Here is a 16,841-nt window from a genome sequence, read left to right on the forward strand (position 1 = left end):
ATACGTTGCATTTTGATTGGCTGATTGGGTGATTTATTAGACAAATGTAGAAACTCATAGCGCATACAAAACACATCAATATTAATAGATTCATAGAGCTATATCAAGTGTGATTAGATCCACTAAAATTCATTTTTATCACAACTTAAATCCTATAGATTTAAATGAGTATACTCTTAATTGGACTAGTGTTGTATTTACCTTATTTTTACCAATTAGAAACATCTACAAGAAAGAGAATGCTTTGTAATTCAATGGGTCATTGCAATGGTACAAGAAGAATTATCATTAGCTCTTGAATTCAAAATTATTATATAATAATTACAATCATTTAATAGATTTCTTGAATGTGCAAAACTGTATTTTAGTAGAGAGTTGTCTTAGTTTTTATCTAGGTTAAACGTTGTTCACAAACCTTATTCTCCTAAAAACAATATGGAGAGCTGAATGAATTGAGCTTCTCCACTGGGCTTTGCAATAAACTGAAGGTTCTCTTCGATTTGTTATCCTACTTTCCCATAAGATATACTCTGCATGTAAAGTATTCCATTTAGTGAAATGGAGGTGGAGAAGACAATGTAAATATCATTGACAATATTGACGGGATCAACAAAAATCACTTCCTTTTCCCCATCAGCCACTGGGAGTCTTTGTGAATAGCAGAACCTTTCCCTGAATGAAAGGCCAACGTGGCCCCTTAGCTCTTGAATTCAAAAGTCCATCTTTGTCATTGGAGTCAGTTTTTCCTTCCAAAGTGTATAAGAAAGGACATTATGTAGCACCTTCTACATATAATCTTGCTAACTATTATCCCCTAATCCTGATGAGAAGCAATAACTACTAAAAAACTTGATTTACATTCCAATTGCTTATTATTGAATAAGTTTATATCAGTGGTTCTCAACTTGTGGGTTCACAGATGTTTTGGCCTTCAACTCCCAGAAATCCTAACAGCTGGTAAACTGGCTGGGATTTCTGGGAGTTGTGGGCCTAAACACTTGGGGATCCACAGGCTGAGAACCACTGGTTTACATTATTGAAGTAATGACAGATCAGAGTGTCAGGATGCAGAGCCAGGGGTCAGGGTGCGTCTGTTGGTCGGTTTCTTCAAACACCATCGATCATCTTCTCCAGATCAGCACCCTGACGAATTGGTGAACCTTCTGCCCTCACCAATTCCTCTCCAATGTCAGACTCAAAGACATCTGCAGTCTGAAGTCCAAACATTTATTCAGTATTTACAAATCATATTTACAAATGCAGCAAAAGCCATTGCTGGAAGCTGGCATTCTTCTTTTTTGCCTCACAGCAGGGCACACACAGCTCAACAGAGATAAGAAAGCACATTCCTTAGTCTGAAGGAAGTTCCAACCTCCAATCATGTCTCATAGGTCACAGCAGGCTATCAGTCAAACTGGCCTGCTGTTAACTGTTTCATTGCTGAAACACACACTTGCAAAACAGCAGAAACACTTGATTTACATTTCATATACGCACAACCAAAATCCAACACAGAGTATATAGAATGTTGAAATAGCCAATGGAGTGTACATGATTTTAGAGTTTTGATTAGCATATTTTTTCACTCTCTCTATTTTTACAATGTTAAGGGAATAGCAAAATGGTAGATCTTTCATGCACAACCATTTATATTATTTGTGTAATTCGCAAAAACTATAATATATGAACACCGAATACTTTTTTTAATTAAAGCATTTTAATAAAACTAATTTACATCTGGCAGGAAGGGGAAGCAGTGGCATAGAGCTCACCTAATTTGAATGGTAATTAAATACTAATGCTACCAATGGAAGCAGAAACTAATGATATGTATGTAAACTCAGTAATAATAGCTCTTTACTGAATTTCATAGTTACTCCATGATAGGTCCAGAGTTCAGGATATTACTTTTAAAAGTTGGCTGGTATTCTAGATATGCTGCTTAATTATGTAACTACCCAAGTTCTGTAGCTAAGAAGTGGCCAGATCCCATCAATCCTGATTGACTAATAAGCATGTGTACACGCACACACAGCTAGTTACTTGTAATTGTTTACATTTAAAAAGTCTACATAGAGTTGGAACTTGAATGTATGATTTTAAAATGACCTTGTGGGTGGATATATATATATAATGTTTATCTATCACAGCATCTTGCTTATTTTATACATTTATACAAGCAAGGGAGTCTAGAGGTAGTTCATAGGAAACATTGTATCATAAAACTGAGCTAGGAGACATAAAGCAGCAGTAAAGATTGTTAATTAAAAGCAGAGTGTGCAGATATCAAGGGAACTATCAAGAGTAAATCTGAGGTATGGGAATGGGAAGGAGATGTAGGAGTCCAGGGAAAGGAATGGGAACTCCCACTGTTCAAGCCAACAGCCATCTGAAGAAGGCTGGATGTTACCCAGAAATCCATAATGAATGGGATGGACTTCCTTTCATAGTTAGGTACCCCAAGCCATTTAGCTCTTTGAACAATAAGTGCCAAATTCTCACATTGTACTTGGAAACAAACAGGATATTAATTCAGGTGTTATAGCACCCAGTTCCTATTTGTAGGAACTGAAGTCTGCAAATTTCTGACATTACAGTAACTGAAAACTGCAGTTGAGTTTTTAAAACAACAGGTATCCAAGGAAAAAAGAGAGAACAGAGTTCACAGAGGAATATGAACACAGATAATATAAGAATATATAATTGAAAATGAAAATGAAATTTCTCCTGGTTAGATTTCTGGTTTTTGATTAGGCCAGTTCTGGTTTTGACGTTGACTATCTTGCTCTCTGCAATGCTAGAAACTTTGGAAATGCAGGGAAATTTCATGAAGGTGGAAGAATTCTTATTTACAGGAGTAATGTCCTCGTTTTGCTTCTCCTACACCACATGTGTCAAACTCAAGGACCGCTATGCCATTTTATGTGGTTCTCTGGATGCTGGACTCCAACTCCTGTATTCCTCATCATGAGACATCATTATTAAAGCTGACGGGAAGTGCAATACACTAACATTTGGAGGCCTGAAGTTGGTTTTGTTTAGTCAGGAGAGTGGGGTTTAAATTTAGATACAAGGCTTTTTAATATGATTGTCTGATATTTAAAATATCCTTTAACTTTTCTCCAACCTCAGAACCATAAGTGCCATTGGGTTTCCATTATGCCCAGTCCACATGGTGGATAAACAAAAGTGATATGGCATTCGAGGATCCAACTGGGTAAAAACTAAAGAGCACCAACCACTATGTAAAAAATTATAGTTGGCCCTCTGTATCTATGGATCCTCTGTCCATGGATTCAATGGCCCTTTGAAAGCAACCATAAGGCTGATGTGGCCTTCAGTGAAAATGATTTTGACATCCCTGTTCTGCACCCTTAAATAGTCCTTATGATAAACTATAATAATAGTCAATCCTGGAAGTTACCACAGTTTGGATTACTATCACTCCACCTTCACTTTTGTCCGGAGCAAACTAAAACTGTCAATGAAAGCTGTCACAAGTTTGAATGGACAATAACACTATTTTTTCCTGCCACATCCAAAGACATTTCATACAGTTAAAGAACAGTACATTCAGGCCAAGTACAGTCTTTAAATTTGATTTCACTGGGTCAATGGGATTTCAAAAGGGTTGAATAATTATACTGCCTACATTTAAATGCATTGCTGTGAGGAAGTTAAGTTGATTATATGGACAATTAATTTTCATACTTTGGACATTAAGGTTCAAGGAGGAACAGTCTGTCGAGGAGCACAAAATGCATGATTAGGTCAATGCATTATGGAAGAAGTATATCTGCTACAGATTAATGAACCAATGAATATTCTCAGAACTCGTAAAATATGTACACTTTAAAATCCTATCTTTTTATTTGTAATATATACTAATTTTCATTTACTGTATATATCTTTCCACTGAACATTCACATCTAAATTTCCAATGACCCAATACTTCCCTCCAAGACCGTAAGATAACCCAGACTTTGAAATAAGGCCTGAGTCTAACCATTTAGAGCAGGCCTACTGAGTGAAATGTATAAGTTAACAATTATGTGGATTTCAGTGATTCAGTGGGTCTGCTTTAGTTGAGAGAAAGAATTGGGCTGAGGCTAAATCAGCATGTAATATGATTGCGAGTTTATGGAATGAGGTCAGTACAAGCTTTTTTTGCTAGTGATAATTCTATGTGAGACCAACCACTGAAAAAGAAGGCATAGTGAGAAGAGAAAGGTTTAGGTTGCTAAAAATAAGATGTTTATTTGATATTCTAAATTGCAAATGGCTCATTAAATCGATCTTTGGAATTTTAGCAAACTGTGGGGAAGAAATGCTAATTTTTCTTATTTAAATTTCCTTTCATCAATTAGTAATCCCTTTTCAATTAGAAAGTTCATGTTAATACTGGGGGGCGAGGAATACTATTTATATAGGGAACCAGCATGGCGTAGTGGTTTGGATGATGAAGGCACAAAGCAACAACAATATCTATGATTTATATCCTAAATTACAGAAAGGTTTAGCAAACTCCAAAACTGGCAAGCCCTTATATTCCAATACAAACACCCAACCCTAATGAAGGGTTCTGTCTCTATAACAAACTTGCCCTCTCCTTTCCACCCTAAGAACTCAATTACAATAAATCAAAAATTGAGAAAGTGCCAAGAAACATTCTGATTATTGTTATTCAGGCAATAATCTGCTATTCCAAGATGGATGCCTGCAAAACATGGACCATCTACAAATGTCACTCTCAACTTCTAGAAATATCCCATCAGCCTTTGAAAAATCCTGCAAATCTCTTAAGAATACAAGCGAGCAAACCACCAGCACTGAAGCGATGATCCCCCAAATGCCTGATCAATCTCCCAAAACAGTTACTCTACTTTCAGCTCAAGAAGGGAAAATGGAATCTTGGTGGACAGCAAAAAAAATTTTTTAATATGGGCTTAAAGCCAACCTTAAAAAGTGGCATAAACACAGAAAACTGGGAAGCCCTGGCTCTTGAGCACTCTAACTCAGGGTTAACTGTAACCAACAGTGATGTAGATTTTGAAGAGACATGAATAGAAGGTGAAAGGGAGAAACATGCCAAGAGGAAGGCGCATTACGCAAGTTTTGCTGTGAACACCTGTAAATCTATGTGCTGGCTGTGAAAGACCATGCAGATGCAGAATAGGCTTCCCCAGTCACTTACGGACCCACTGCCTAGACTCTGGAAGACAATCACACTCTGCCACGAGTGACTGCCTATACTAATACCATAAAGGAATTATGTGGTTCCTTTAATTGAAAGGTCCAGACCTGACTGTGGCCTGAAGAACTGTTTTTTGGGAAGGAGGAGTAGTGATTATTTCTCATTCTGCTCAGGTGTTCAGCAGAATAGGGATAGCCCAGTGATATCGCAAACAGGCGCCAGGGCCTAAGGGCTCCAATCCTTGTTCTCTATTGGTTCTATGTCAGACTTTAGTAAACATAGATCCAGTCTGAAAGAAACCACACAATCACTTTATGATCTCAAATACAGTACCATATTTTTGGTAAATGACTATTTTGTTGCTAATCTGGTTTTAGGATTGTGTGAAATGTTACCTACTTTTACTATTTCTCTCAAATATTGTAAGATTTCTTCTTTGCTACCACTGCCTTCTGCTCTCTTGCCTCCACTGCTGTTCAATCTGTCTATGATGGCTCACATGATGCCCTTTTAATTTTGCTATGGGTATTGCAGATATCATAACATTACAGGTAATCTCATGACATAGTTGACAAAATTAAGAGGAACTTCACAGGACATAAAACTGAAAACAAACAAAGGTAATAGGGGTGAAGACAAAAGAAATATTGAACTGAGAGAAAGATATAGCTAGCCACAGGAATACGGAAACATTACATTATCATAAGCATTATAGAGCCCTCATTCAAAACCACCTAACATTGAACAAGCACTTTCAGTATCTGTCGTAAGATATATTAATTGCCTTGTAGGTGACAGCATCTCTTCCAACAGTATTTCTACTTTAGGAAGACGGACTTTGGTTTATTCTTATGATATCAATGTTGCTATTTGAACCGCAGCATAAAAATGGCAAGTACAGCTATTAGAGGTGAAAAACATTATGTTCTTTCCAAAAGCTGAATAGATCCACTGGAAAATTGGTTTTTCAAGACTTCACTTTACTTTCTAACCAAGATTAATTAGTGTAGGTCTTCTAATTAGCATATTCTCATTATGTATCAGCATATCACATTATGTGTGCCTGGCAAACAAGTATCTAGAGATGAAAAATACAAAAACTAGTGCAGACTTCCTTACCACTAAAGGGAACCAGTCTAATAAAGTATTATAGTTTGTGTAGTAACTTTGAAGGGATTATCCTAAAGGCACCAGATTCCAACTGGTCTTAAAAATCAAGTGGGATCAGCTCCCACTATCTTTAATGCAAACAAACTTGAACCTGCATGTCAACATACTCCAGTTTCTTATGGACTAATTTTCTATAAATAATCAAGATTGAAAAGGATATTGTAATGCTAATGTTAAAGTCTTCTTATTTTAGACATGGTTTTGTAGAATTTTCCATAATAGCTAAAAACAGGAAGACGGGGCTGGTGGTGGGGGGTGTTGAACATATCTCAAAGTACAAATCCAGGAATTTATTTTTTGCATGCAGAAGGCCCCAAGTTCAGAGCCTCAGGTGGGATGTGGCTTTGTGACACCTCCTCCTATAGGGGTCTGCCTATATTTTAAACACAGGGATAATCTCAAGGAGAGTTCAATAGCAGTGAGAGAGTTCAATAGTAAAACAGCATTTACCGTATTTACTCAGGTACAGTACATCATCATCAATGTAATGCACACCTCAATTCTGAAGATGCACATTACAAAAAAGAATTTGCCATTGAATGTAATGTGCCAACAGCACAGGCATAGCATGTCAGGGAGGCAGGCAGCATGAATAAGGCCATTTAACAAGCCAAGCTCCTATGTCACGCAATTCTCAACTAGCCTTATGAATGAGAACTGCATGGGACTGAGTCTGGGGGTGGGGTGGGAAACATAACCCGAGGGCTGCCTGGGAGGCAGGATCCATGGTTAAGCGGCAGGAATAATTGGGTCATGAGCCATGCCCTCCTCCTCCTCCCCTGGGTGCCATAGAGTCCTGAGGCAGTGGTCACCACTGGGAACAGCGTCTTTGAGCCCCCCTGCTTCCTTGTCCAGCTTCCGGGGTTCTGGATTCCTTTGGGTCTTTTCACACAGGAGGGTTTATGTGCGTAATTCTAGCATGCCACTGAATCTAATGCACACCTCAATTTTGGCAATGGTGAGCATTAGACTTGAGTAAATATGGTAAGTCTTTTGCTTATCATTGCAGGGAACTATCATTGGCTCTGTGACTTGTTAATTGTGGCGATCCTTTCAATACGATCTGGGATTCTACTTTGCTGTGTATACTACACCAATTAACTCATAGGGCAATGGGTACAATTCCCTTTCCCCACATGGTATCAGCAATATGTTTTCTTAAATTTATGCATGAAGGACAATGATTATTTCAGAAATTATACAGCACATGGAAGGAATAGTAAAGGTAAAGGTTTTCCCCTGACATTAAGTCTAGTCGTGTCCGACTCTAGGGGTTGGTGCACATCTCCATTTCTAAGCTGAAGAGCTGGCGTTGTCCATAGAAGCCTACAAGGTCATGTGGCTGGCATGACTGCATAGAGCACTGTTACCTTCCTGCCAAAACAGTACCTATTGATCTACTCATATGTGCATGTTTTCAAACTGCTTGGTTGCCAGAAGCTGGGGCTAACAGCAGGAGCTCACCCCACTCCCCGGATTCAACCCACCGACCTTTCGGTCACTAAGTTCAGCAGCTCAGTGGTTTAACCCACTGCAGCACCGGGGGAAGCAATACTAGTCTTGTTTCTAATTTTCATATCAGCCATTTTGATAATGTCCCTCATCAATTCCTCTAAATCCACAATCCAAATACGGAACATCAAGTGAATTTAAGTCTAAAAAGAGAGAGCAATCATACTGAATTTTAACTTCATCCCTTCATTTTTTTTTATCCCCCCACCCCACCCTGCCGTTTCTCTTCTACCGATCTATCTCCCAGTTTATATTTCAACTCCCTGTCTGCATTGTACTGTTAAACTATGGGAATGATGTATTGTATTTCAACCTGACAGCCCATTCCTGGGGAACAATAATGAAGCAGAGAAAGATGGTGAAAAATTATTGTTGCGTTATTTATGACAGGCATAGGATTTGCCTGCTTACTTAAAAGCTGTCACCTGTTACTACAGTATTAAATTTTGCCTTGTGATTTTGCTCAGTTTAGTTAACATTTAGACATTTCTGCATGGTGCATCACAACAGGAAACAATTATACTCAAAGGATCCTTTGATAACTACCAAACAGCATTAGCCACACAAGGAGATTAATAAAAAATGCTATGGCTGAAATTTCTACCTTGATGATAATCATGTTTTGTGGATTTACGCACTGGTTTCTCTATATAAGGGAAGTACAGTTTAATGAATCTTTGAGCACCATAGCCTTTTATATATCTGGTCCATTTAAATAATCCCTATTCTGGTCTAAATTCTCACTTAGCTCTCCTATCATGAAAATACATAAGATCTCTGTGTGTCAAGCAAATGTTTCAAAGAAAAGCATTTGTCTTTGGACAATAATAATAATAATAATAATAATAATAATAATAATAATAATAATAATAATAATAATACTTTATTTATATACCGCCCTATCCCCTGGATGGGACTCAGGGCGGTTTCCAATCATAAAAACAACACAAACATTACATAACAACACAAACATTACAGTGTGCTGAAAAAAGGTGATACAGTAGAGTCTCACTTATCCAACACTCGCTTATCCAACGTTCTGGATTATCCAACACATTTTTGTAGTCAATGTTTTCAATACATCGTGATATTTTGGGTCTAAATTCATAAATACAGTAATTACTACATAGCATTACTGCATATTGAACTACTTTTTCTGTCAAATTTGTTGTATAACATGATGTTTGGGTGCTTAATTTGTAAAATCATAACCGAATTTGATGTTTAATAGGCTTTTCCTTAATCCCTCCTTATTATCCAACATATTTGCTTATCCAACATTCTGCCGGCCCGTTTATGTTGGATAAGTGAGACTCTACTGTATATTTGTCTATTGAGAGTGAAGGCAATGTTCTTGAAGGCTGATTCTTCTACTCACAGTGATGAGACTATAATGCCAATGAAGGGGCTGCCTTATTTCTGCTTGCAAAAGTTATGCACTTTCTGTTTGCAAGTCACACCATGATGTTTGGCACACAAAAATGGTGTAACATCACATTTGGACAGTATATTTTGTTTTCTTAAGGAGATAGGTGACCTTTAGGTTGGACTGAGGGAGGTTGTCCACAGCACTGACAGCTGGTATTGGGTTGCTTCTGGCTGATTTTCAAGTGGAAAAAAAGGGGGGGGGGAAATCAGTGTAAACATTTTGAGTCTAAGGACTTTGGAGCTGGTAGGCAGGTTCAGAGCCTTTCTTTGGAGTTACATGTGGTTAACAGGTCACACTTTGATGACCTGATGGGTTACATACTCCTGTAATGGTATCCTGTTTAGTGTCAAATCCATGTTTTGGTGGAAAGGCCTTGGAGGGTCTTTGTGCTCTGTATTTCCCACTCCTATTCTAAATTCGAAAGGAAAAATACATTTCAGACTCCTATACTGTTTACTCCCTTGCAATCTTACTGGCTTTTTATTTACTTGACAGTTGCATTCATGTAAACATGACGACTAAGTAAGACATCACCAAGCACAAATAAGGTAGAAAGAATTTCAAGAATGCGATAAAGGCAAAATAAGATCAATTTCCAATTCTTACAAAAAGCTTTCCAGCCTTTTTCTCCTGGGAGATGTTCTCCTTTTTGTGGTGTAAAAGAAAGCGGCCACAATATGTACGCGTTTCTCTCTGAATCCTTGATTAGTCTCATTAGTTTTCTTGCAGCTTGCAAAAAACTACTTTTCATCCCATTATGTGTTCCAAAACAACAACACTTTAATCACAGTGGGTATTAACAAAACAATTCTTTCTGAACAGCATGGCTTTAATTATTCCCTTGCCTCTTAATTTATCATCAGGAGACAAAGGAAGAAGCCTCGTCTTCTCTTCTTCAGGGCTTTCTCTTTGTGGATGTTTGGAGAATGGACGGCTTTCAGACAAGGTTTTTAAAATTTATTTTAAAGCTGGCATTAATACTCCCAGGGAAACACAATGGGAAAATGATGTTAAGAATTCAAAAGGAATATGCTATGTGCAGAATTAAAAATACCAGCTCCACCTCTATCCCTGGCTCACCCAGATGCCTAACCTTGATGGATTCAGTGGTTAAAAATCCTGCAATATGTGGAAATATTCCTTTTTGCAGGTGAGCACCTACATGTTCCTTGAAATATTACAATCCAGTGGCAATGTATTGTCAATCCATCTAAGTCCCATTCAGGAGATCTTTCTTATTTAATTCTAATAGTTAACTAGTAAGCAACAATGAGGAATGTTCTAGAAAGGAATGATAAAACCTTTCCAGTCACATGTGTATAATAATACTAGCCGATTTCCACCCTTACTCTAAGGTCCTCATTGCCACCTTCCGTACATCAGCACTATGAAGGTTGATAGCGTTGAATCTGCATCGGGTACGATTCTGAATCACATAAGGATCTTAGACACACACAGAGGAGGTTCCCAGCTCCAAGGGAGTAGAACTCTGCCAATGAATATGGTCTCACCCTACCATCTCATTGTGTGAGTGATTGATTTCCTTCAGAGATCTCACTCCTTTTGGACAACTAGGCCCACCCCATTTGATGAAGTACATCTGTAAATCATTCATATTTCAGTGGCAGTTGGAGATGGAATTTTGCTTATAATGATTAATTTCATTTTTGGAAGTGGTGGTAGAGGAGGTATAAAGTACCTGAGTAAATTGCCAATAAAGCTTCATCCTTTTGGCTTTGGCATAACTGCATTCGATTAGCCTAGGTCGGCTATTCACATCCACCAGGCATCTGTTGTCATCATCATCAATGGTAGGGCTTAAAACGCCCACGTGGAACTGCTGGCTGCCTGTGTAGTAGACATTCTGCAACAAAAAAGAAGAGGACACATTCAGAGCTTTGAACACACAGGGAACTTTTTAGTCAGAAGCTGATGAAAACAGGTACCATATGAGCCAGGACTAACTCTCATATCACACTTCAACTTGAAAAATCCCATCTCTAATACGAACAAATTTAATATTTTAAAATACAACTTGAAGAGTAAGAAATGGTTTGAGCAATATCAAATAGAAGTGAGCACAGACTGATCAGGTGAGGGAAGCAGTTCCAGTCTACTTCTGTGGGTGAAGAAATGAAAGTGGCTTTAAAAAAGCCCAAAAGTATTGAGTAGGAGCTGGGTTCAGTTAGGGATATGCCACAGTGTTAATACAATAACTTAATCTGAGGATAATACCACATTAAAATACAAAGAAGAAACAGCACAACTGAGTTGAGAGAGATTTGGCTATGGAACAACAGACTGAGGCAAGGGATGAAGGAAAACTAATCTCAGAAAAGATGGCTGCCAAATAACACTTAGAAAAGCTGAATTTAACACATATATTAAAATACACAGAACAAGCAGAGATATGAGGATCAGAGAATGGGGAGGAAAAGAAGAAAATATTTTTGAAACAGTCAGATAAAAACAGTTGACCCTGGAGAAAACACCTTTTTCTTGATATCTCCTCACAATCAGTATGTGAACACAATTCATTTGCAAACTGCACTTCCCTAAACACGTGTATGTGTGAAAGTAAAAAAAAAAAACAGGTCTTAGTTTTTCTATTTCCTAAGCAGAAACACAAGTAAATAGGGAAATGTTTGCATGTAGCAGATACTATAATGGAAGATTATGTCAGAACCTTGTTTAAATGTGGACCACACTGATTTAACCGAACTATTTTGGCTTTCCAAAAGTATCCCTGTAAAGGGCCACACATATTAAAGCACACATAATGCCAAAGCTAATGAGTAAATTGATCTTGGAGCTAAGACCAGGTTGACCCCTGTCAATTTTACCAATTTAAATGTAGACACACCTTCCCATATAATCTACTTATATGCTAGAGTCTTAGATATATAATCCTTGGGTGAACTAGGTATGCCATAAAGGCAACTGTAATCAAGCAATTGACCTGGAGGTTTGAGTAGCTAGGTTCAAGAATTGCCAATCATCAGATGGGCACTGTAGTGAGCCCACCAGTCCCATGATTTACTTATACATAAGCTGCATAGGCAACTGATATCTCTGCTCTTACTTGCGGTAAATAAAATCCAGTATACCCCTTTGCCTATTCAACAGGAATATATCAATATCTTTTTATACTTAAAAAATTATGTTATTAGCAATATCCATAAGTGGCCCAGAAAGGTGAAACCATATTTGCTGAAAAAGTTACCCAAGAAGCATAAATATGGATGTCAAACAGTGTCACCACCATCCCATCTCTGAAATTTGTGTTTACCATCTTTTGAGTCTTAGAATGATTCTGCACTGTCAAGAAAACCTGGATTCTCCCTGAATTGATTTATGACTATTAGCATGATGTTCTACTACTTCCAGTGAGTATTGTGGGTTTTCCTGGGCTAAACTGGCTTTGCCCCACTTTGGTAAAACTCAAGGAAAACTCCAGCATATCTCACAGTTTAGGGGTGTCAGGGACAGGCATCCTGACTGATTATTGAATCAGGTCTCACCTCTGCTCACCTGTCAGACCACTTCAGCAACTGCGAAAATTGCACCGACAAAGAACGATAGGACAGTCGACTTTATCTGCTGAAACCAGTGGCACTATAGACTTTATTTACAGTAATATTTACAATGCTAATAACCAAAGCTGTCTGGAAACATCTTGCTTCTGCAAGATCAAATCATGGAGTTTCTCCGTCTCTCTCTGAGTCCGTTATCAGTGAACTGAAGCACCTCCCTGCATTCCAGAGTCTATGACATATCTTCCTGTCATGTAGCACACAAACGGAAGTCTTAGTCCTTTGCCCTTCTAGCAATCAATCAGGGCTCGCTGCAATTAACCTCTTGACTGCTGGAATGCTTGCCGGAACGAATCCACACACTTCCACAGTCACAATAGATTAAACATTTCACTACAATGCCACAAAAACAGTAACAAGGGGCACAGTGGACATCTGGATTAGGTTTGATTCAGACCAATCTGCTGAAAGACACTGAGTCCTGTGTCTTTTTGGGAAGGACAGTGGTGGCACAGAAGGGTGACGTGACAGCCCAATGCAATCAATGCAGTCTTGACATGGCTGGACTATGTGGTCTGCAATACAGTGCCATAACGGATTCACTCACTACTTCTCTACCATACAGTATGAACTACAAAATCTATCACTGGTAGGCGATAGCTGGAGTTTCCTGTAGAAGAAACAGAGATAACATATTAACTGAACCTTAGGTTCACTTGATGATATACCCCCTTCACCTTCAGACCAATTGAGACTTCTAACCAGCATATTTTTGTTAATCTTTTGTAACTCTTGATGGAAGCGTTTTCTGAAATTCTCAGACATGTCACTGATTCAATTATTAGTTTTCTGCTTTGATTCAGTTTACAAGCTGTTCTAGAGTTTAGTGCATGTATTAGTGTGGTGGCTGATACTCTCTAACACCCTTGTGTCAGGCACAGAGAAGCATAGGTTTTCAACTGGATCAAAGAGGTAGCTATAGCCAAGCATTTCCTAAACTCATGATTTGTGATCTTCTTGCTACTCTACCATCTTAATCAACAAAGTGTATGTGTCTCTGATCTCCTTATAAACTATATTTAGAGAACTTTGGGGTAATATAGTATGACAATATGTCTTGATGAGGCTTCTTTGCATCTATATATTTTATATAATATATATATTTGCCAGTGTATTTTGGATAGGCATTAAGTGGATGTTTTATGAAAGTTTAATAAAATATTAATTACAAAGACAAATAAAAAAGGGGGGAGGCAGGGAGGAAGGTCTTGATCTTTTAAAAGGTATTGTAACTGCCTTGAATCTCATTTTGTGAGAACGGTGGGGTAAAAACTCAATAAATAAACTATGAAACTCTAAATCTGAGGCTTGTATCAATTTCAGTGTCAGCTGCTTCCAAGACTCATGCTTGGAATGCAAGAATAACCTCTAAGCTGCAAGTTTTAATCAATGAATTTAATTAATGCCTAATTGTTATTTTAATAATTAACTACAAAGCCTGAATTGGTTGCACTCCAACAAAACAGAAAGCCAATGCATATATCTCAAACATCGATTTTTCTACACATTCTAAGCCTGACCCCAACTGTCTAACTGTGAATTTTCAATTTGATCCTCGCCAAGGTTTCTTCGAAATGCACTTGATCTCATTGGTTCAAGTCCTACTGGTTTAATCTATTATCTCTTGATAAAGAGAGATGGTATAATTACTAGCTTCAAACTAGATGTCACGTTAAGTAATGTACCTCTCTCCCATGGAGGTCTAAATGGCCTACCCATAGAGTTATTGTTACTAGATACGTTTCCAGTGAATGGGCATGAATTCATACATGTTCTGCATAATTACATTTTTAAGAAATGCATATGCAATACCGTATCTCAAAAATACTGGAATCTGTAGCCCATATCACACAGACCTACCTAAGGGGAATTTTACTGAATACACAAAAATCAAAGTGAATACAAAACATAGTGAAAGTAACAATCTGAACTGCTGATTGGTAAGAGGAAGGGGGGAGTGTTGGGGAGGGAGAGATATAAAGCATCAAATATATTTCCTTCAGGCACATATCTACATTCAAGACATAACAAGGTATTTTTGGCATGATAAATATTGCCTCTCCTCAGACTAACTAGACTTTCCCAAGGAAGGCAAGGAATGCTATATTCCCAAGGAAGGCAAGGAGGCAGCAGATCTGGGTCAGAATGAGGACTTTCAGAAATACTAAAACAACAACAACAAAGCAGGGACAGGAAGGTTCTGGTGACCAATTCCATCTGGGACCAGCCATCAGCCTCTAAAACCAAAAGGGTGCAAGAGTCTAATTCTGTTTCCCAAAGTAACCCGCCCCCCAGTGCTCTTTCTCCATCTCTTTTAGCAAAACAAGTTATAGATGCTGTGTGAGTTGATTTCTGAAAATGCAGGTGTTCACATGTCCATTTTCAATTAGTTTTCTTTTGGCAGGGCGATGGTTTCTTGGGCTTCAAAATGAAGGAGAGGTGACCATATGTGGTGTATTAGTTGTATGTTACCAATGCTTGAAAACAGACATCAGATATGTGCTACGTGTTTGAAATATCATTTGATTTGACCTTCAGATCCTTGTTATGCAAGCAGCAATGGCTGCCAATCCCCTGGAAAGAGATTAATAGCTACACTCCGTAAGCCATCCCTATGTTTCTTAATATGTCATCTTAAGAAAAATACAGATTTTCTGTTCAGGGAAATTCAGTATCTTCTACAAAGAAGAAATCCTGACCCCATTAGTGTTAATGATAAAACATTGCCAGAGTTATCACGGATTGAAGATTTGACATGAAATTAATAACAAACTTTGAAAACCCACTGCTGCTGGTAAAGACTTCACCAAATGATGAAATATCATCATCACTGTAAATTATTAATTGAGGCCTGGCCTATCATGTAGCAAAAAGTTACAGCAAGGTGTCCAAATTTAACACATGATGATTATCTGAAAGAAAAATTGCCACTTCTGTAGTGAAAGCTTAAAGCCATATAAACCAATGTCCAGTTTGCAAGTTGTTCGTGATCCTTATTGCACCTTTAAAATTAATATAATGATGGTTGCATAAGTAATATGAGAAAAAAAATAACTAATTTGAAATGAGATGCTGGGTGAAGGTTTTGTAGATGCCACGGAGTACCAATAAAGAGGAATGAATGAATGAATGAATAATACATTTAAAACTTTCCTAACTGATCCTGGATTTCAGAGTTTGTATAGATGTCCTCTAAGATATCAAGCAATTTTTTTCTTAGCAGTTTTCTGAAATTTGAGTAAAATGTTTCTGTGCATTTTTGTTCCCCTTTTTGATGCTAAGCATACACACAGAAGCATGCACCAAAGGGCAGGCTGACTAATCAAGAAGATTACTATTACCCACCCAATGCTACTTTTTAATATTCCATGCAACATTGCAGCCCACTTCACAAGATTTAAAGGAAAAAATCAGTCTCAAAAACCTCTCTGAACCAAACAAACAATTTCTAGTGGCAAAGGAATGAGGAAGCAAATTCACATTTATCTAGCATTATCTGGGTCCATTTCAGTCTGGTTTCAGGTCAGAGCATAGTAATGAAATGGCCTTAGTTGCTCTGATTGATGAAACATTTTACTCTCAAATTGCAGAAACCTGCTGCAACCTGAAGGGTGGTTCAAGAGGGTAGCACTGGGGGGTTCCTGTTAGCCTTTGTAAAGAAGTGTGATGTTTTAGTTTATAGATGTCATGTTTAATTGTGTTTTAAAAGTCATGTTTGGCTATGTTTAAAATGGGTAAGTATTAGAGTTAACAATACGTGGGGGAGGGTAACCAGCTCAGCATTCTGAGGCAGGTTACCATAGCAGCAGGGGCGGAGCTAACCGCCGTTTGGAGTAAAAAGGAGGGAATGTTTTAAAAACAGGTCAGTCTGTAATGGTGGAATTACAGTGAAGTCTGATTCTCAGTTGGAGGATCAGGGTGGCTCAAATGAGGGAATATGAGT

General features: G+C 38.0%; 1 protein-coding gene across 3 annotated transcripts in view; it reads right to left on the reverse strand.

Annotated features, from left to right (window-relative positions):
- galnt18 (polypeptide N-acetylgalactosaminyltransferase 18) overlaps positions 1-16,841 on the reverse strand; it is a 462,670-nt gene that overhangs the window by 107,111 nt on the left and 338,718 nt on the right. For all 3 annotated transcript variants that reach the window (XM_062967703.1, XM_062967704.1, XM_062967701.1), the window contains one exon: positions 11,005-11,169. In XM_062967703.1, the coding sequence (XP_062823773.1) occupies positions 11,005-11,169 (165 nt within the window). The remainder of the gene's footprint in view (positions 1-11,004; positions 11,170-16,841) is intronic.

The sequence above is a fragment of the Anolis carolinensis genome, chromosome 1 (assembly GCF_035594765.1).
Source record: "Anolis carolinensis isolate JA03-04 chromosome 1, rAnoCar3.1.pri, whole genome shotgun sequence".
NCBI lineage: Eukaryota > Metazoa > Chordata > Lepidosauria > Squamata > Dactyloidae > Anolis > Anolis carolinensis.